Source organism: Panthera leo, chromosome B1 (genome assembly GCF_018350215.1).
Source record: "Panthera leo isolate Ple1 chromosome B1, P.leo_Ple1_pat1.1, whole genome shotgun sequence".
NCBI classification, from domain to species: domain Eukaryota; kingdom Metazoa; phylum Chordata; class Mammalia; order Carnivora; family Felidae; genus Panthera; species Panthera leo.
The window spans coordinates 75591749-75613688 of NC_056682.1; the positions used below are offsets into that span (position 1 = coordinate 75591749).

General features: G+C 44.1%; 1 protein-coding gene across 1 annotated transcript in view; it reads left to right on the forward strand.

Annotated features, from left to right (window-relative positions):
* GATB (glutamyl-tRNA amidotransferase subunit B) overlaps positions 1–21940 on the forward strand; it is an 84736-nt gene that overhangs the window by 54629 nt on the left and 8167 nt on the right. The window contains exons 10-11 of the mRNA XM_042935308.1: positions 6284–6417; positions 13814–13892. Coding sequence (XP_042791242.1) covers positions 6284–6417; positions 13814–13892 — 213 coding nt within the window. The remainder of the gene's footprint in view (positions 1–6283; positions 6418–13813; positions 13893–21940) is intronic.

Consider the following 21940-nt stretch of genomic DNA (forward strand, 5'->3'; position numbering starts at 1 on the left):
TCCCCAGCTGGTTATTCCCCACTTAAAGTCATAATCCTTTGTTTCTGACACCATGAAAAAGGTTAAAGTGACTCCAGGGGACCAAGAAACAGAAAAGAAATCATGACTATGGTTGGTCGTTAAATGGATTGTTTTCCAAGAGTTTTGCTTTGAGTTTCTAGTAAGCTTGAAATGGCTTGGTTTGGATGAACTGTCTTTAAAGTAATTTCCCATGATAAATATCTGTATACCCATAGGTAATACTGCTTTAAAGCTAATAGTTTAAAAAGGCGTCTGAAACCATATTGACTGGTTTTAGACTGCTTAGATGTACTGAGGAGCAAAGCACTGGTCTTCTAACTGCTGCTGAAGGAAAATCCATTTGGTCAACATCGTCACTCACCATTTCAGCTCCATGTAATTTTCGAAATTGATTTTATTCTTCATTTTATAAAATTGTACCCAGTGCTTGCCAGCTTATGGGTGCTTTTACAGTTAGTGTATGCACTAGAAACATAACCAATATTTTCTCCTGGTAAAGCTAAATAAAAGATGCACCTTCCAACTTCACTCCTGCAAAACCAACAATGCATTTATTTCAGATACAACTAACAAAGGACTTTCAGAGATGAAGATCCTCCGGGCTCAGGGTCATTTGACCCCTCAGGGACCCGCTCATTGGCCCAAAAGTACAGGGAGGAGTGAAGCCCCGAGTGCCCAACCTTGGGGATTCACAGGGGCTCTCTCCTTAATCCTTCCTGAAACCTGGTTTCCTGTTTGTGGAATGATTTCCTTTTGGGGACAATTAAAATACATTATTTCAGGTTTCAGTCAGATCTTAGAGCCAGTGAGCAAGCACTGCCTTGAAGCTTTGTTGCTGGTTTTAAGCTGCAGCCAGAAAGCTGCTGTTGACCAACACAGGTTCTCTCCGTGTTGGGCCCATGTGACAATGGTGGCTTTAGGCACATTGAAATGTGATTGTAATCAGAATTGATTTCTTGACAGCATACTTTTTATGGCCCACTCTTGCAGATACAGTTTTCTAATTATGCCAATCTACCGTCAATGTTTATTACCTAAATTATTTGGGTTTTAATTATCCAAGGAAAAGTCTTATTGCTATATTGGTTTCCCTTCACATCCCTCCTAGAGTTAATATATCTTGGAAAACGTACACTTGTTTTCCCGTTAGTCTAAGCCAGATGTAGGTGTGAACCCTCCCCGAATGGAACCATTATCCTGAGTTAAACTCAGATATGTTACTTCCCGACTCTGCTGGGAACACAGCACAAGTGAAATTGTTGGCACCAGAGTTTTGCTCAGATTGTAGGGGCTTCCAGACCCACTGGAAACATGACCCAGGAGGAAAAAGTATGAAGACCAAAATAGGACTGTAGCTCTTTCTAGTTGCGTATTTTATGAGACAGACTAGAGAGTATACCCTTGGTGTTTCTGGGCCAGTTTCAGAGCTGCTTCAGATCTCCGTGTTCTTGAAAGTGGCCGTGATGGTTCAGGATTCTGACTTCGCCTGACACACTCAAGGGAGAGTGGTGTCTCCTGCGCTAGTCTCACACCACCAAACAGCTGCCTTTAGTTTTTCCCCATCCAAGACTCCTCTGGATGATCGTGTGTGTGTGTGTGTGTGTGTGTGTGTGTGTGCGCGCGCGCGTGCGCGCGTGCTCGTGCTCGCTCACTGCAGGATTTCCACAGCCACTTCTTGTTTCCATGAAAAGCAGAGGGAGGGCTCCCTCACATCACAGACCTAAGCCACCACCCCACTGAATGTGTCAGTCCTTAATCTAGCCATAACTTCTGCTTTCTTCCCTAGCACCACCACTCAGGCATCCCTACCTAGTTTCCATTTCATCCCAACACTAGCATTTGATGCTATTTTTAGGGCTGCTTTTCGCAAAGTTGGTGGGTCTGCATTCTGTTCCCACTTTGTGAGAGCGACCGAATTCACAGGAATAAAGAGGGAACAGTGGAGTCCCCACTGATCCACAGATGCTGGGCCCTCTTACAGTGTTTGCAGAAAAGCTCAGTGGCTGCTCACCCCAGCACCCCTGCCACGTGGTGGAAGGGTGCGGTTCCAGTTTGTGTCTCCACCACATGGCACGTGAGCACCTGGCTCAGTCTACAGATGCAGGGTCTCCTGTACAGTCAGCCACTCCCACCACTGGAATGACCTGCCCGGTTAGGTGTAAACCCACGCACAAGTTCTTCGTATTAGAAGAATTAGAATGCAGTAAAATGCAGCGTGCTTGATACCAAAACTATGTGAGCAGTAATGGGGTTGGTTTTGTAATGTCAGAAGGGGCATCAGAATTAGGCAGTGTCCTGGTTGAGGCATATACATACCCACTGTAACTTCTCTGAGGAGAGGGTGCAGAAGGGGTGCAGAAGAGAAGCCCAGCAACTCTGGCCACCCTCCTGTCCCCTGGAAGCTCTGTGTGGCATACGGTTGGGGGGGTGGGTAGGGGTTTGAGTGTCTTCCTCCCTGATCTGGGGGCAGGTGTGTGTCAGGCCACAGCGGAGAGTGCCAGGTGGTGTAGATGTACATTGGCAGAGGCAGAAAGAGAACTTGCCTGTTTTCTCCTAATTTCTCAGTTAATTGCTAAGGGCCTTTGCAACATTTTTAATATGTTAAGAATCTTTGAACAGCTGGCAGGTACCGAATAAAATAATGGAAGTGGTGGGAAAGTGCATTCTTTTGATGAGCTAGTTGCTTCACGTTGTGCCTGGCACTGGTAGGTGCTCCGTCTTGGTCCCCAGGAAGGCAGCAACATGATATTTTCTTCCTCAGCGGCGGTGTAGCGTGGAGATAAAGAGCACAGACCACAGGGGTTCAGATCCCAGTTCTGCTGCTTTCTTGCTGTGGAACCTCAAGCGAGTTCATGCCTCCGCGTCCTTGTCTGTGAGAGAGAGTTCTACTAGGATCCACCCAGGGTTGTTGTTAAGAATTAAATGAGTTAACGCAGAGACAGCACTTAGAACAGTGCCTAGTCCCTCTTGTTGTTATTAAAATGTATTATCATTGCCAATGGCGGCGGCAGCCATGCGCAGCTCCCCACAGGGCTGGCCGCCGTTCTCCATGTCTAGCAGCTGTTCTGGAAATATTCCTGAAAGCCTCTTAACTAGCCCCGGATTGCTAATCTAAGGTCCCTTTAGCTGCCATGTCACTCCCTGCCACATAATCAGCTGTTCCTCAGCTTGTACTTTGTGGGTTTTTTCTTCTCTGAAGTCTGCCACTGGGCAGCTGTCTCTGTCAAGTTTCATTCTACTTCTAAATATAGTCCAGCTAATTTCTGCCCTGTCATCAAGTTCAAAGGCTGTGTGACTTAGAACAAGAATGGTGGTTGGGAAGGCAGCCCTCATCCTATCCCAGCTTCATAGTCTTCTGACATTTTGTCTCTGAAGATAGAATGTAAAAGACAGCATTGCAAAAAGACGTTGCTTCCAGAGCCTGGCGCAAGGGTAGATCGGGGTTCCTTTCCAGAGCAGACGGTGAAGGTGAGGCGATCCCTCTGCCTTGCCTCACAGCCACATCGACCAACTGACAGGTCCATTAGCGGTAGAGGGTTCCTGTCAGCCTCTACGTGGCTGACCTGGCATTGGCGCTGGGTGTAATTGAATGCTTCGGGAAATTTGATTAAAATGTGAAAAGGATGCTTCCGGGTCATAGAGCTACAAAGGCTGTCTGGCATTACACGAAAGGCAGGACCAGTTAGTTGTCCCTCCTGTGTTAGCTGCAGCTGAAGGAACAATTAGTGTTACATTCAGCCAGGAGACTTGACACCCCGTGTAGCTAGAGTGTCGGCTCTGATGTAGGATAGGTCAGTCTGAGTCGGACGCTTGCATGTCGCCTTTGGGAAGGAAGTTGGGGGTTCCCTAATGCAGTGGCCTTTTTGTGTTGCTCTTCATACGGTTTTTATGGAAAGGAATTACCAGCGCACTGTTTTCCTGAGAAAACCAGATGGCTGCACTGCCACATTCACCAGGGCCTCAGAGATTTGTGCCGAGCTTATTAGCAGTTGCCGACCTCCTAAGAAAAACTAAGAAGACCTTATCTAGAATGCTTGAAACGCAGGCTTGTGATCTAAAGAGCCAGAACAGGCAGCCCATGTGTGACTTTGTATTGATCCGTCATTCCCTGGGCGGCAGTGGCTCGGCCTTCTTCAGCCCTGCCGCGTGTAGCTCGCCCCATTACCATCACAGGTTTTCACATCCGCTTCCAGTTGTGTGCCGGAGCCACGTATCCCCCAGCGAAGTACGGTTCCTGCTTGGAGAGGCTTCATCACAGCACTGACACAAAAAGACAAACAGAAATCTGACTTGCCATGTTATCCATCCAATAAAAAAACCACCCAAGGGTAGAAGAATAGATATTCATCACGTCCCAGCAACTCAGCCAAGCCTAGGAGTTCAAGTGCAATATTTCTAGGTGGATTTAGAAAACCTTTCCTTGGCAAAGCAAAGAGCTCTGCTTCTGACAGCTCTTTTCACCAGCGGGCCAGCCTGTCTGCGTTAGAACAAAGGGAATTCTGCCCGTCTGATTTGGGCCAGATAGTAGTTTTCTACTTCCCCAGCGGTTTGCTGTACCATTGTGGAAGTTTGAATACTTTTCCATAAGTTAAGCAAAACTTCCTCTTCATTCTTCCTGCATTTGCCTTTATCTGCAGTCAAGCTTTGGCTGCTGAGGCGGCCTTTGCCCTGGTTTAGCATGAGCAGAATAGTAACATTGGCTTGAAAAGAGATTCAAGAGATGATTATGGGATTATTCAGTAGGCTTGTCACCAGAGAATTTATCTGTTACAAAGGGCATGTAGATTTTTTTTTTATTATGGAATTTCTACTTTAGCAACCGTGTGCCTGTGTGTATATTACGGCATCTGCAATAGCTGAGCTTTCAGAGAACTTTTGTTCCTATGTCTTGCTTCTTCCCAGTATCTTGTTTTTCCAGAAAGTTCTTTTGCTTAACGAAGGTTCTCTGAAAGGGCAAGGGTTCGAGAGCCTTACCCGCAGTATAAAGTGAAAAAGACCATTTCGGGGAAAGTGTGGTTTTATTTGCATTTCAGCAGGTAGGAGAAATCTACTAAAAATGTGTTTCCTCTGCATTTGGAAGCTTCAGCTTCCCCTGTGTGAGGGGAACATGTTTTTATCTTTCTTACTGAGAAACAAAGGATGGACTTAGCCACATTTTTTTGGTTCTGCCGAACTGCTCTGAGCTGGCAGTTAGCTATAGTAGTTAAGGCACTTTGATGAGTGCCTTGGGGTTACTCTTATGCATAATTGTGGCAATTCTAATTTTTAAAGGTGAACATGGTATGATAAAGAATGAGCATTCACATGTGAGTTTTTTTTTTTTTTCAATGCACATGGTGATGGCAGCAGACATTAATTCCATCCGTGGATATTTACCATGTAGCTGCCATGGCCCAGCACTGACTTAGCTCTATTTATCGAGTGAACAGGACAGAATGGCCCCTGACTCACAGAGCTGACAGTCCAGAGGGGAGACATAGTAGTCTTCTTCACATCTCCTTGTTGAGCCCACCCAGGCGATTGTTTTCACAGAGCAAGAGGAGAGGCAGGGTTAGCTGTGTCTAGTTTGGCTCCGAAGGTCCGGAAGCTGCTGCTGCCTCCATCAGCTGTGTGGTCTGAGTCGGTCACATGTGCCTGGGTTCTTCCTCCTTTTGGAAACATTTGAGAACCATTTCTGTCATTTTGGGGATGATGTGAAGATGAATACAGTTACGATCCACTTTTGGTTTTTCAGAGGTAGAATATTCTGTCTGTTCCTTCTTCATTTACTTCTTTTCCTGCCTTCTTATTCTCACAATCACTGGGACTTCCGGCAGAGGATAGGCCTGGAAAGAGAAAAGACAGTGAAGTGGAGCCAAACTTCATGGGCCCGAAGATGAAGGACGCAGCTCAAGGGTAAAGGGTGTAGGGTTCACAGGGCTGATGGTGAGAGGGCGGGTGAGTTTGGGGGACAGTGGATTTCATTGCCCTCTGGTTCACCAAGCCAGGCTTTTGGAAATATGTTCATTCCTTTGAGAAAAAGCTATATAAAAAGCACCATGACAGTAGTAGAAGTCAAATACTTGCTGTTTACTGAAAGTGATTAGAATTTTCTGGTGGCATTTCCATGTTTAGGAAAGTACAGGTAGGTGTCTCAGAGGAGGCAGAGGGTGACAGTTTCAGATTTGCCTTCAGAATGCTGATCTTTCATTTTTTTGGAGATATATATATATATATATATATATATATATATATATATGAATTTTTTTTTTTTTCTTTACAGAATGAAGTTGGCCTACTGGAGTTCTTCCAGAATGTGATAAAAGAAACTAGGGCAGAGCCAAAAAAAGTAACTAGTTGGGTCCTCAACATTTTTCTGGGTTTTTTAAAGCAACGGAACCTTGCTGTCAATGAGAGGTGAGTAGAGTCTGGGGATTCTTTCTTCCTTTATGATGAACTCTGTGTCCAGAAGCAGTTTAAGTAGGGCAGGGCTGGTGTTTTGTTCTCCGTCGTTCCCCTTAAGATCTCCTAACAAGACACAAACACCCTTGTGAATTCCAGATTCTGAAGCTATCCGCCATCACCTCTGAGATTTCATTTATTTGTTCCAATCTCTGACTGTCCGTACTGCCCTTTGTACCATGCAGGGCTGGGGGCCTGAAGATGAGTAAGACCAGGAGTCTACAAGCTGGTGGGGAATACAGATCTGTAAGAAAACAGGCATTCACCTTAGTGTGGTCCTGTTAGGCCAGAGGCACACAAGGTGCCATGAATGAACACCAAGGGGGCCTGGCCTGAGGCCGGAAGATGACAAAGGTTTCCCGCGGAGGATATGCTGGAACCAGGCCCTGAAGACCTAGTGGGAGTTGCCAGGTGATGGGAGGGATGAGGGGATTCCGGGTAAGGGAGTGGCCATTGGACACTCAGAGACGAGCAGGCATGGAGGCTTAGGAAACCCAGAAACTTCGGGGTGCCAAGGGGGTACGCAGGAAAGCTCAGGAGAAAGCTGCAGAGACCACCAGAGGCCACCGTGCAAACACTTCTGTCAGCAGCTCTCAAAGCTATAGATCTCCAGCACACTCCAGTTTCACTCGGAGGGGTGGAATGGAAGAACAGACCAGAAGCAAGGAGCCTGTTGCCAGAGTGCCAGTAAGAAATGCCATGGGCCTGAGCTGAGGTAGATGGGAGAGCAGTTATCTCACATCGCATGACTTCCAGTTCTTACTCGGACAGTGGAGCGACATGGAGGATAGTGTTTTTCAGCCTGGCGAGAGCTAGAGGAGGAGGAATGAGTTCAGAGGGAAGGGGCGGGGCAGGATGCCATGTTCCATTTTGGACGTGCTGAGCTGGGCTGCCTGTGGGACAGACATCCCCCTCACGGGCATAACCAGGAGGCAGGCAGATATATGATCTACCACTGATGGGAGATATCTGGCAGGTATAAATCCTAGAGTTCTCATTTCGTTATTCAGCACATGTTTATTTAGACTCTGTGCAAAGCACTGTGCTAAGCATGGGAAGATCAGTCAGCACACAGATATAGTCCCTGCTCTCTGAGCTGACAGTCTAGAAGCTGGTGATTATAAAGCAGTGAGCTAGCAGGTGCCCTGAGAAGGCGAAGGTAACAGCTAAGCTAAGGCCTGAGGGAAAGATGAGTAAGGTTAGTCAGGCAAAATCCAAGAGGTAAGAGTGTTCCAGGTATAGGGAATAGCACGTGTAGAAATCTTGAGGTAAGTTCAGGCATCATACCTCTGGCAATGCAAGTGCATAGTCCAGTATGGGTGGAACGTGGACTTCGTGGCTTATAGATGGTACTTGAAGTTGTTAAAGCAGAAGAGAACTGTCAGGGAGGCTACGGCCTGATAAGATGGCTGAGGAAGGAGCCGGAGATGCTCTAGACTCTTAAGTGAGAAGCGTGGGCAGAGAAGGAGGCATCCGAGAAGAAGTGGCAGGGAAGAGGAAAAGTAGGACAGAGTTAGCACCACAAAAGCCTAAGAAAAGGAAAGTTTCAGGAAGGGAGGAGCAAGCAGCAAATTTAAATGGGAGAAGGAGGGAGAGTGAATTCATCAGGAACCCCAGGCTGATGGCCGGGGCCTGGCAGGGTCCCGGTGGAAGGGGGAGCCCAACCTCAGCAGGTGTGTCATTTGTCTCAGCAGCCTCCCATGGCCACGGAGAAGTGGAGGAGGGGGGACAAGCATATGTTGATACCTGATTCTGAAAAACTATTCCCTCAAAGGAGGTTAACACCATACAGTGCCAGTTTCACATCCAGCCTCTTGCTTGCAACGTGTATATGTATGTTGTAATGTGACATGTGGGATCAATTCACTTCCTCACTTAGCTCCTTATCACCAGTGGCCTTGGATGAGTTCCCCTCTATGACCCTCCATTTCTTCACTATGAAACAAAAATGACAGTACCTGCCTCCCAAGGGTTTTTGAGAGGAAAATGCACAGTGCCTGGCACATAGTGAGCCCTCTGTGTTAGTTTCCTTCTCTTTGACAGGTCGGTATACCAAGTACCAAAACAGTGGCCACCCTCAGTCCCCTAAATTCCTGTGGCATCTGTGGCCTTTTTGTCGTTCATTCCTGTTCTTTCAGGTTTGGCCTCTCTTCAGAAACTCCACTCTACACTGAAAATATTGTGGCCTTCAGTGAAGACTGGAACCATCTAGAAGAGTTTATGGAGGAGATACAACTGTACCAAAGCCTTAAAGAATGGATAGGATTTGGTGAGGCAGAGGTCTGGGCAGCACCTGTAGGGAGCCAAGGGTGGAATGGCAAAGAACTGGCATGTTTTTAGACCGAGGAGGAGCATAGCTTACAGGAGCAGAGAATGGAAAACGGCAGCAAGCACTGCTTCCTGTATGGTTGGAGCAGGGCTGGAATCTGAGGGTGTGGGAAGTCACAGGGGAGGTTAACTGTGAATCCAGTAAATACGTGTAGAGCACCACTAAAAGGACCCCATCCAGGCTCTCAAGGAATTCTCCATCTCCTGGGGAGGACTAGACTCATGTATCAGTATTTTATTTCAAGGCAGAATGGGGTGCTTCCTGTTTTAGAACAATACAAAGTGCAGTGAGAGCAGAGAGGAGGGAGATTCATGTTGGCCAGGAGAAGCTGGGAAGGCTTCAGGTGTGGTTTGAGCTTTTGGAGGAGTTACCGATCTGATCTTTAAATGTATGGTTTTCCATGTTATTGGCTGTGATTCTTAAAGTCACGGACTTTTCTAGGCAGAGACCTTAGATAACCTTTGGTTCGGCTCATTCCTTTAGCAGACAAGGTGGCATACCTCAGGTGGGGACACACCTCAGGTGGTGAGCTGCTAAGACTGGAAGCCACGTCCCCAGACTTCCGAGCTAGTTTCTTTCTATATTGGTCTGTAAAATTAGGGGTTGGCTCGACAACCATGTTGGTAGCTGTTAAAGGAGCTAAGGTTAATAAATTAGCTTGTCAAGTGCACTTGGAGCCCCTGGTATTTACCCAAACAGTTCATATGCACTAGAGTTTTAAGAACCCAAAGGGTACCCCGTTCTAAATAAAAGTATATGTAACTGTTCCAAAAGCAGGTAAAGAGGAAGCTAAACAATAGCTCTATCACACAATTTATGTAGATCAAGAGCCAAGGATCCAAAACCAAGCTGTAGGCAGCCTCTTTCTACACAGTTCAAAGAACCATTAGCTGGGCTGGATACAGCAGCCTCACCTTGGAATAAACAGTAATTAGTGCACAACTCAGCTGCTGGGGCTAACATTTCCAGAGCTTAGAACGGCCGTAGCTGCGGAGCTTTGCAGTAGTCTCATGATGACCCCAGGCAGGGGACACTCTGGAGGTCAAGTTGGCAAGAACCGATTTTGCAAATTAGCACTCATCTTTAAAGACCTGTCATGGTGTTTAAAGGGTCCAACCAGAAAAGCTCTTGTTGAACTCAGCTTTTTAATTATTTTGAGCATATTGCTTTGAAAGTTGTTTTTCTGTTAACTCCTTCTAAATCACTATTAATAACGGGTTTGATGTAGTTAAGAAAGTGGAAATTACAGACACCCTGACCAAGCATTTCGTGGTGAGATCAGGCAAGCCCCACCATCCAGTTGTCCAGTCTAGTTGAGTGCCCCAAACTTCAGGTCAGCCAGGGGCAGCGGTTCCTGAGGCACTAGCAGATCAGGGCAGGCTTTTGAGCCAAGAGGGGCTTGATGGTGAAGGGAAGGTAAGTCCAGCAGTGTGATGTGTGGGATAGCATCCAAGTGGGGCTTCAGGGTTCGGAACCTATTAAAGATCATTCTGGCGGGCCTGTAAGCGAACAGTGCATGACTTCTTAAACCAAAACAAAGAATATGTGACAGAAACCATGTGTGGCCCACAAAGCCTTAAATACTTACTCTCTGGCACTTCCCGGAAGAAGTTTGCTGACCCCTGGTTTAAAACATGTTTGGTGAGAGCTGGTTGAATCTCGTGGTGGAGAGAACTGGACCCCGAAGAAGCAGTGGCAGTCTTGGGAACAGATGTGCTTCCTTTCCCTGGCAGCCTGAGGTGAAGGCAGAAGACCATGTGGGAAAGAATGCTGGCCGGTGCTCATTATCGGGCCAGGAGTGAATGAGGGACAACCAGGGAGAGGGAAGAGATTGGAGGCCCAAGGAGAGGAGTTTTCACAAAGGGCTTTAAATGTAGCCCAGAAGTCGGGGTGCAGCAGAATGGGGAAAGCTGTTACACTTGGCAACGAGCGAGGAGGGGTGTGATTTTTAAGAGAACATCTTCTGTAGAGGGGGAGGATTGGTGCTGGAATGGCACATGCTTACGAGGACAGATAGTAACCACTAATGCTAGATATTTATCCGTAAAAGTAAGGTAAGACACCAGGCTTGCAGACTCCGAGATCACTTGCAGACATTTTCAAGGTAGGAAGATCTGAGCATTTGTGAGGGTGCATGATTAAAGCCAAGAGAGAGGAAACAAACATGCAAATGGGATCTGCAGGAGTGGAAAGTAATGGGATAAAAGCATGGGTTGAGGGGTTTGTTTGCTGAAAGAGGAGGAGGAGGGCATGATAGAAATTTCTGAGTCGTGCATCATGAGCTGCTCTCCTTATGAAGTGAGAAGTGGGGGCAGGCGCTGAGAAGGGAGGTGGGAAGAAGATGCCGTGGCTGTTACAGTTGCTTTGGTGGGACCACCGGATAGGGGTGTGGGGAATTCATCGAGAGGAACACAAGGATTATTGAGCAGCAAGAGCCACCTGGATGTCCAAGCCCCAGTATCCTCCTCCAGGAGCTTCCTGTGTCCCATCTTAGCAGAAGTAGAGAAGGTGGACTTTAGGCTTGAAATGGGTGCAGAGATGGAGATGGGCTGCTCATTTCTCTGATGCAGGGAGGGGGCAGGAATGTGCAGTTGTAGAGGTGGCAGTGCGTCTGCTCCCGATGCAAGCTGGAGGTGGTGTCGTGACCCTGAAAGAGTGCTAGCGGGACTAGAGGAAGCGGGCAGATTGGAAGGATCCCTTTGTACCTACACTGGCCTCAGGGGATTGGAAGCTGGCATGCAAAGCTTAAGCGTTTAGGTGTCAGATTCTTCTTAGTGGAGACACATTCACTGTCCAGAGACTGGCATCTGACAGCAACAAATCAGTAGCTTGTGCCTCGGCTGCCAATATGTTGCAAATCTGATGATGGTTTATTTATTTAACTGAGGAGTGGGGTCTTTCAGGATCCGCGTGACAGGTACTGATCTTTGTCATTGTCGTATTCAAGGATAGCCCCGGCATATCTGGAATTAATGTAGGCGGTATACCAGATAGATATCCCTGTTGGTGAGAAGAGTTCTGTGACACAATTTCTTACTGACCGACTGTGTGTCAAGCATTTGTGGGTACAGAAAGATGAGTGAGAAATCTCAAATGCTGTTAGGTCAGTGGAAGTATTTTATGGTGTACATTTATGACCTAACTAACGAATTAAGGTCATTAGATGAAAAGCAAAGTATTTTTAGTTACGTTGTGTTCTATTTCTATTCTCCATCTCCATGTCCCTTATATCATCAACTCAAATGGGAGAAGGGACCTTTTCTTTTTTTCATGCTCTAGAAATCCAGTTCAACCTCAATGCTTATTAAGGGTTCTTATACACTGTCTACACTCTAATCAGCCACTGTATTTTCTAGGATTGCAGAGCATCCAAGGAACCCACATTTTTAAAACAAACTGATTCTTTATTACTTGTCAGTAAGGTAGAAGGCTGGAAAGGGGGTTTATCAGTTTATTTCCCAGCCCTCTGTCCCTCTTGCTGCTGAGATTTAATCAGGGTGATTCACAGATGTTCCGAATGCCAACTTAATAACACCAGACAGTCTCCAAACTTAATTTCCACTTGGAATTACCTCTTATCCATACTTTGGGATAAACAAAGACTTTAAGGATGATGGTCTGCCTCCGTGTGTCAGCTGCTTCGAATGAACAACCCTAATGAGGTTTCACTGTGCTTGAATCAGAGTCCAGTAAGTCAGAGCTGGTAAACTTGAACTCAGTTGGTTTGGAATGCATGGAAACTGGATAGGGGCTAAGTGGCAATTTCCTTTTTATTATCTAAAAGCACTCAAAGAAATTAATTGTGATTGATGAAAACTAAGACAAAAGGTGTTTTCAAGTGGTGTTAAGCATTTCAAAAGTTTTAGTTTATACAGACATACTAACGTGCTATTTATAAGTCATTCCTATTTAAAACTAGTCCCCTAATGACCTCAGATAAACAGTGTTCTTTTAGCCTAGTTGCTGTATGTGTTTAAAAGTAGCAAAATCAGGGGTGCCTGGGTGGCTCAGACCAGTGGCTCTTGATCTCGGCTCAGATCATGATTTCGGGGTCGTGAGTTCAGGCCCCGTGTTGGCCTCTGCCCTGGGCGTGAAGCCTGCTTTTAAATAATAAGATAGCAAAATCACATATTTTAAAAGAAATAGTCTAGGGGCGCCTGGGTGGCTCAGTTGGTTAAGCATCCAACTTCGGCTCGGGTCAAGATCTCACAGTCTGTGAGTTCGAGCCCCACATCAGGCTCTGTGCTGACAGCTCAGAGCCCGGAGCCTGCTTCAGATTCTGTCTCCCTCTCTGCCCCTCCCCAGCTTGTGCTCTCTCTCTCTCAAAAATAATAAACACTAAAAATTTTTTTTAAAATAGTCTATAATTCAGTGTTACTTTTCACTAAGTCACATCCTAAAGGTATAGATATAATGGATCCTGGGCCCTTCTGTGGTGAAAGCTCTGAGAAAGCTGTTGTGAGCCTGTGGAGGAGAACAGTGTCTGTGCAGATGCCCATGGGGACAGTTAACGAAGCGGATGGCAGTCACTGCACTCTCTTAAGGAAAAGCTCTTACAATTAAAAAGAATTTATATTTGCATAAAAGCACTCAGAAAAGTAGCCTTGTTAGCTCTTTTGTTTGAAGTAATTTTTAGACTGATCTTGCATTCGAAAATATTTAATTACTGAGTGGTTGTTTTTTTGTTGTTGTTTTGTTTTTCTCTTGTCATGGTTCATGAATTTTGCAGCCACTCCTTTTTTTTTTTTTTTTTTTTTTTTTTGACTAATTAAACTGAGCAGTTGTTGCTACAACTTCTGCCAAACGGCCATTACTGTTGAGTGGTAAAACAACACTAGTCACCGAAACATGTTATATCCTAACCTACAAAATAAATAAATAAAATAGAGCCCCATTGCCCTGTTATTTCCATTCCTGGGTGTGTTATTTAAACCTACAAAATCAAGTACTCTTCTTCTAAATGGGTGTATGCTGACAGTGTGAAATATACATTTATTTTTCTCTCCTTTTGGGGGCTGCTAGTCCTGTCACACCTTCTGTGCTGGCTGAGCTTCTCAACCTACTGGACAGAAAAGTAATTTCTTCAGCAGCAGCTAAACAGGTATGTCCCCACTTCCTAAAGTTTCTGACTGCTCTGCTATTCCAGTAGATGTTGTATGTGAAATTCAAATGCCATCACTAACTGAATTTCATAAAGTATTAAATGTGTGTAAGGGCTGTTTTCATACTGAAAAGGTAGAAACATTTCAGTTAGCAAATGAAAAAAAGCTGGTATGTGCAATGCAGGTAATGTGCTTTTCATCTTTGCTAAGCAGGTGGTTCCTGTGTGGTTTTGCCTGGAACGTTTTCCAAACATTTGTTTATGTGAAAGGCGGGACTGTAGCTTTTGGGGGCTTCGAAGCACGTGCACTGCCCCTGTGACCCCCACGAGGCCGATGCCAGAGCACCTTCAGCACTGCTCCCCAGCCCTCTAGTCCTTCTCAGTCCCCTGCAGGCTCCCAGCCACTACTAGGGCTTTATTTGTCTTCATTACATGATTGCCCCCTGAAATTTAGTCTTCCAGCAAGGAGGATGAGGTCAGACAGACTGCCTCTTGTTTAGTAGATAAAACTTTATACACATGCGCAGTGTATGCAAACTGAGAAAAACAGCATCGTCATCAAAGGTGGCCTCTGCCTCGTCTCCTTTCCACCTGACAGTCATAGGTGGGTGAAAGGTTCCTGGAATCCAGAAAAGTCTTAAAGGATAAAGAACACCAAGGTGGCTGCCTTATTTCAACTTTGGGTATCAGAGCCATCAATGCTTCAGCCAGAAACTTAGTGTGACTTTAATGGTGCCTTCTGCATTTAATATTTATACCGCATCAACAGTAGTGGCAGGCACAAAGTGAGGCTTTGGAAAAGCAACTGCTTTTGGCTAATTATGAGGCGCTGTGGCACTCACACCCAGCTCTGTGCAATGAAACTGGAGACAGAACTAATAAAGGCTCTGTTTACCCACCGCCCAGTGAGGCTGTCGACTACAGGGACCTTGGCACTTGTAGGAAAGGATTTGAGTTGCCTGGATGTCAGAGGAATACAAATGTTTATGACAGTGCTCAGCAGTGACAGAAAGATTAGATGGCCTGAGGGGGTATACACACACACACACACACACACACACACACACACACACACATATATATATATATACATAAGAGCAGATGAATTGTAGTATTTGAAATGAAAGAAGGGAAAAAAATCTTCCCCTTCTCACTCATCCTGCCCCACCAGACGAGGAAAAGGGAGGAAACCTAGTGCAGTGAATGTGATTGGTTCGGTAGGACCAATGGAAAATGCTAGAAGATGCTGATGGTTGGTTCAGATGTAGGTAGGGACATCTTAGATTGTATCAACTTTCAGCATGCTCAAAGGAAGCAGGGTGAATCCTGGCTGCTGTGAGGTAATCAAACTGAAATAAAAGTCTGACTAGAAAGGTGTTAAATGTATGTTGCATGAGGGAATCTCCTGTATATATTATTGCCTTGGGGGTTTTGCTTTATTTATTTTTCTACTTTGTTTTCTGTATTTAATAAAATCATGTATGATTTTCTCGTGGAAAAAAAAAGTTATTTTTTCATTATAAAGAATTTAAGTAATATAGAAAAATATAAAGATCTTCAAATTTTACCACCTTGAAATAACTACCATTAATATTGGGTGGACACCCTTCCAGGCATCCTTCCATGCACATGTACTATTAGAAGGATGGATTGATGGGATGGACAGACATGAAGTTAGAGAAATAAAGACTTTAGAAAATAAGAAATAAGAGGTTATAGTGATTTTTTTTTTTTTAGTTTATTTCTTTATGAGCCAGGCAGTTCATTGGCTTTTAGTATATCCACAAACCTATTCGGCCATCACCCTATCTAATTCCAGAACATTCTCATCACACAAAAAACCAAACCATTAGCAGTCACTCCCCACTAACCCCTTGCCCTAGGTTACTACTAATCTACTTTCTGTCTCTGTGGATTTGCCTATTCTGGACATTTAATGTAAATAGACTTGTACAGTATGTGGCCTCTGTGTCCGGCTTATTTTACTTAACGTGATGTTTTCAAAATCCATCTATGTTTTAACATGTGCCAGTACTTCATTTCTTTTTAAGGCTAAAGAATATTCTACTGTAAGTATATGCCACATCAGTAAATGGACATTTGAGTTGTTTCCAGTTTTGGGCTCTTATTGAACATGCTGCTTTGAACATTTGTGTTCAGATGTTTTTGTTTGAGCATGTGTTTTCAAGTTGGTTACGTATAGACCTGTACGAACGGAATTTCTGGGTCATATGGTAGTTGTACATTTAACATTTTGAGGAGCCGCCCGACTATCTTCCAAACTGGCTGCACCCAGTTGCATACCCATCAGCAATGTATGAGGGTTCCAGTGTCTCCATATCCTTGCTAGCACTTGTTATTGTCTTTTTGATTATAGTCATCCTAGTAGTAGGTGTAAAGCGATAATCTCACTGTGGGCTTGATTTGCATTTCCCTAATGACCAACTACGTTGAGCATCTTTTTGTGTCTTTTGTAGGGTACTTTTTTAAAAGAAAAATGTTACAATTAACTTTTTACTGAATTTTTAAAAAGAATCCAAGTAGGTCTTGGCTTCTAGAAACCCTGTGTGCCAGAGGGTGCTCCAGTAGAGCAGACTCTCTGCTTCTACTCCTTCTTGGTGTTTCCCTCTGACGGATTGGGGTTCTATTAGTGATTAGATGACCAGGAGATGAGGAAAAAAAAGTAGACCAAGTAACTGACTCCTAAGGATGACAGATATGTAGAAAGAGCCATCCTGTCCTTAGAACACTCTGAATTCCAAAGAATCTCCCACTTTATGTCTAATTTACTATTAACCCATCACTCTCCCTTACATCATTGCCCATTATTTCATCCCTTACACATTTTACCGCCCCTTCCTTGGAGGTACTCCGGCAGTGCTCCTGAGATTTACAGGCCTCATCCCCTTGGCACCCCAGGGGCAGGGGTGTTGACAGGTTGCTATGATGCAGCACTCCTGTTTTTCAGAAACGGAAAGAGAAAAAGATTACGTATCATCATGAGCAACCTCCTGGTAACTGTGGACAAAAGCATCTCGATTCTTGTCACAGGATCTAGTTCTAGCTGTTGAAGTTGTGGGTAGCGGCCCGTCTCCCTCACCAAGGAGAGGGCCGTCAGAGTCACGGTTCACCTGCAGACCTGCACCCTGGGATCCTGAGCCTCTTGTGAGTCAGAGGCCCTGGGCGTTGTCCACACTGCTGGCCAGCCACAGCCCCAGGGGAAATGGTGTGGACTGTGTGCATGCCTCCTTTGTGCACACCGGAAATAGATGTGGCTTATCCACTGTCTCTTGGGGATTGTCCGGTTGGCATTTCAAGTGGAACCAAGCCGGGTTATGATTCCATAGCGATGGAAATTGAATTTTAACATGTAGGTGTGCCACTTAACCCGTCTCCTCTTGTCTACCTTGGGATCTGCTTTAAAGAGAAATCACCAACCCCTTTTAATGCAGAAAATGTTATATGTAATGCAGTAAAACTGTTACAAATGATGTGATGTCTTTTTCTCCGTTTTAGTGAGTGCTTCAGTTCTATGTGCATTTTACTGTGCCCTACTTCTTTTCAGGGCTTGGGCTGATGTTTGTGCCTTTCTAGAAGAATGACCTTTCACAGTTCTTGCCTTTGAGCAGAGGGGACACCCCTTTCTGTTCCTGTCCCGGCCCCCTCCCTACCTTCTCCCTTCAACAGGCCTTTCCTCCACACTCTGACCCTGGAAACCCCTGGACAGGTGAGAGGCCCATCTGCTTTCCTTCCATCCTTCCTTCCAGATACTTTAAAAATAGCTTTATCGAGACACAACTGGGTAGTAGTTGACAGGGTGTGTGAATTCAGTCCCCAGGGAACCTTAAGGCTGCCCTATGTGTCAGAGCCGGCTCCGTGGTCAGTGTGTGATTGGGGGTTCCCAGCTTGTGTGACCCCATGCTTTCAGTGGCCATTTAACACAGACGGCCAGCATTACCCTAAGAATCCTGTGTTAGGGACTTTGATCTTGGGTGGGCAGCGGCAGGGCCTGGGAGCTGCACTCCTAGCCAGAAACAGTTGCACTTCGATAGCACTTCCCAGGGTGGTGATTAAACACAGACAAAAGCTGAGGATTTATGCTGCAGCACGAGGCTGGCAAGTACAGAAGCCATTATGTTTGCAGCAAGAGGGCTGGGGAGCCCTGTCGAGTCTGGCCTGGAGGTGGAAGGCCCCTTCAGTGATTCTCACCCTGCTGGGCTTCGGCCAGGAGTGCACAGACTGTGTCTCAAACAGGAACGAGCAGAGGATTAGACAGCTGGAGTCTACTGCATCGGCCCAGGGGGGCTGGGGCTGGGGCTGGGCTGCGGTGGCCACTCGACCAATTGAGGAAGTTAATAAGCTGGTATGTTTTCACTCTGGGAGTAGAGAACACCCCAGACACAGGGCTCCCATTTGTTCCTGGAGGCTGCTGAAATGTTTCTCCGGTGTCACTCTGTATCCCCGCCCTACCTTGCTCTACTTTCTCAGGGAGCAGCCAGCCTCTGCATTTAAAAGTATCCATCCTAGCGTTGTCTTGCTTTTCCTCTTGAATGGTGTGGTTTGGCAGCGGTTCCCGAGCTGCCTCACATGGCCTCTGTTCTGGTGTTTTTGGCTCAGGCTCATCCAACCAGCGTTCGAGCCTGTCGGGTCCCACTGTATTAGGTGCCAGGCAAAGGCTGAGCCCCTGGTCAGCCTCCTCGGGTCCGCTGTGTGCTGTCAGCCACGGTGGCTGTTGCGGGCCAAGAAAAATGAGGCAGGCCCAGGAGCGGCCTCCTGGGTTGGCCAGGTGTGCCAGCTTACGATTCCCAGGCCCCAGGGACCGCCCACGTCTGCTGAGCTTTGCACCTCATCTGCCTATAAAGAGGTGCTGCATAGATTCCTAAGTCCTCACAGGTGATTGCACTTTTGAGCCAGAGACCTAGATCCCTCTTGAGATTTCCACATTCTCCTGCTGAATGTTGGACATTTTTTAGGCACTGTTTTAGGAGACTGTGCAGATGAACAAAATAAACACTGGTCAAAGTCTAAATACTTACCAGAGGGCTAATTTAATCATATTATGATAAATATACTTAATGGATATTAATTTTTTTATTAATATGAAAAGTAGTTCTGTAGCAAGCAAAACAAAAGCAGATCACAGACTGTATATATGTTATGATTGCAACTGTGTTCCCAAAGAAAAATAGGGGAAGGAAAAACACCAAAATACTAACATTTATTATCTTGAGGGAATGGGAAATACAGGTGATTTCTTTTTATCATTTTTATATTTCCTTATTTTCTACAGTGAACATGTTTTTAATAGAAGTATAGTTGACACATAATCTTAGATTAATTTCAGGTGTACAACTTAGTGACTTAACATTTATGTACATTATAAAATGATCGCTAGAACTCTAATTACCATCTGTTACCAAAGTTTATTATTGACTATAATCACTATGCTGTACCTGGACATCCCTGTGACTTGTTTTGTAACTGTAAGTTTATACCTCTTAGTCCACTTCACATATTTCCCACAACCACCATTTTGTTCTCTGTATCCCTGAGTCCATTTGTCTTGTGTTTTTTAGATTCCACATACAAATGAACTCATATGATATTTTTATTTCTGACTTATTTCCCTTAGCATAGTACCCTGTAGGTCCATCTATGTTGTCACAAGTGGCACGATTTTCTTTCTTATGGCTGAGTAATATTCGTTTATATATATATACCACATCTTCTTTATCCATTCATCTTTTGATACACACTTAGGTTGCTTCCATATCCTGGCTATTATAAATAATGCTGCAGTGAACATACAGATGTATATATCTTTTCAAATTGTTTTTTTCATTTTGTTTGGATAAATATCCAGAAGTGGGATTACTGGATCATACGGTGGTTCTATTTTTAATTTTTTGAGGAGCTGCCACACTGTTTTCCAGAGTGGCTCCATCAGTCTACATTCCTACCAACAGTGTATGAGGATTCCTTTTCTCCTCACCAACATTTATTGCTTCTTGTGTTTTGTTTTTAGCCATTCTGACAGAAGGTGGTACCTCATTGTGGTTTTGATTTGCATTTCCCTCAAGATTACTGATGTTGAGCATCTTTTCATGTGTTTGTCATCTGTAGGTCTTCTTTGGAAAACTGTCTATTCAGGTCTTCCACCCGTTTTTTAATCAGATCATTTGATGTTTTTTAGTGTTGAGTTGTATGAGCTCTTTATATATTTTGGATATTAACCCCTTACTGGATAGATCACTTGCAAATATCTTCTCCCATTCAGCAAGTTAACTTTTCATTGTGTTGATGGTGTCCTTTGCTGTACAAAAAAGGTTTTTGGTTTGATAGTCCCGTTTATTTTTGCTTTCATTGCCCTTGCCTGAGGAGACAAACCCAAATTAACATTGCTAAGACCAGTGTCCAAGATTTTACTGTTTTAAGAATTTTATAGTTTCAGGTCTACATCTCCGTCTTTAATCCATTTTGAGTTAATTTTTGTAAATGGTGTAAGAAAGTGGTAGTTTGATTATTTTGCAGGTAGATTTATTATATTGCATTATATTTATTGACTCCTTTGTCATAGATTCATTGAACATATCAGTATGGTTTTATTTCTGGCCTCTGTTCCATTGACCTCTGTATCTGTTTTTTTTCCCCTTTTTGCCAGTATCATACTGTTTTGATTACTGTAGATTTGTAGTACAGTTTGAAATCAGGGAACATGCTGCTTCACACTTTGTTTTTATTTCTCAAGATTATTGTTGCTATTTAGGGTCTTTTATGGTGGTTCCATACAAATTTTAGGACTATTTGTTCTAGTTCTGTGTAAAATAATGGTGGCATTTTGATGGGGATTGTATTGAATCTGTAGATTAGTTAGTATGGACATTTTAACAATATAAATTCTTCCAGTCAGTGAGGATGGAATATCATTCCATTTATTTGTGTCATCTTCAGTTTCTTTCATCGGTGTCTCATAGTTTTCAGAGTACAGGTCTTTCACTCTGGTTACATTTTTTTTTCCCCTAGGTATGTTATTTTTTTTTTGATGCAGTTGTAAATGGGATTGCTTTCTTCTCTTTCTGGTATTTCATTATTAGAAAAGCACAACCAATTTCTGTATATTGTATCCTGCAACTGAATTTGTTTATTCTAATAGTTTTTTGGTGGAGTCTTTAGAGACTTCTTAGTATCATGTCATCCATAAATAGTGACAGATTAACTTCTTCCTTACCAATTGGATGCCTTTTCTTTCTTTTTCTCCCCTGATTGCTAGGACTAAGCTAGAACTTACAGTACTATGTTGAATAAGATAGTGGCAAAAGTGGCCATCCTGGTCTTGTTCCTGATGTTAGAGGAAAAGCTTTCAGCTTTTACTGTTGAATACGTTAGCTGTACGTTTTGCATATATGGTCTCTATTATGTTAAAGTGTGTTTCCTCTCTAGCCACTTTATTTGTCATAAATGGATATTGAATTTTGTCAGAGGTTTTTTTTTTTGCATCTATTGAGATTATCATATGATTTTTATCCTCATTTTGTTAATGTGGTGTATCATGTTGGTTGATTTGTGTATGTTGAACCATCCTTGCATCCGTGGAATAAATCACTCTTGATCATGGTGTATGATCCTTTTCACATACTTTTTAATTCAATTTGTTAACATTTTGTTGAGGATTTTTGCATCTGTTGTTGATCACGAATATTGACCTGTTATTTTTTTTATTTTTTTTTTTGGTAGTGTCCTTGGTTTTGTTATCAAGGTAATGCTAGCCTTGTACAATGAATTTGGAAATGTTCCTTCCTCTTCAATTTCTTTAACAATTGTTTGAGAAGTATAGGTTAACTCTTTTAAAAATGTTTGGTAGAATTTGCCTGTGAAGCTGTCTAGGCCTGGACTTTGTTTGTTGAGAAATTTTTATTACTGATTCAATTTCATTATTGGTAATTGGTCTGTTCAGATTTTCTATATCTTCCTGATTCAGTTTTGGAAGATTATATGTTTCTAGGAATTTATTCATTTCTTCTAGATTGTTCAGTTTGTTGGCATACAAG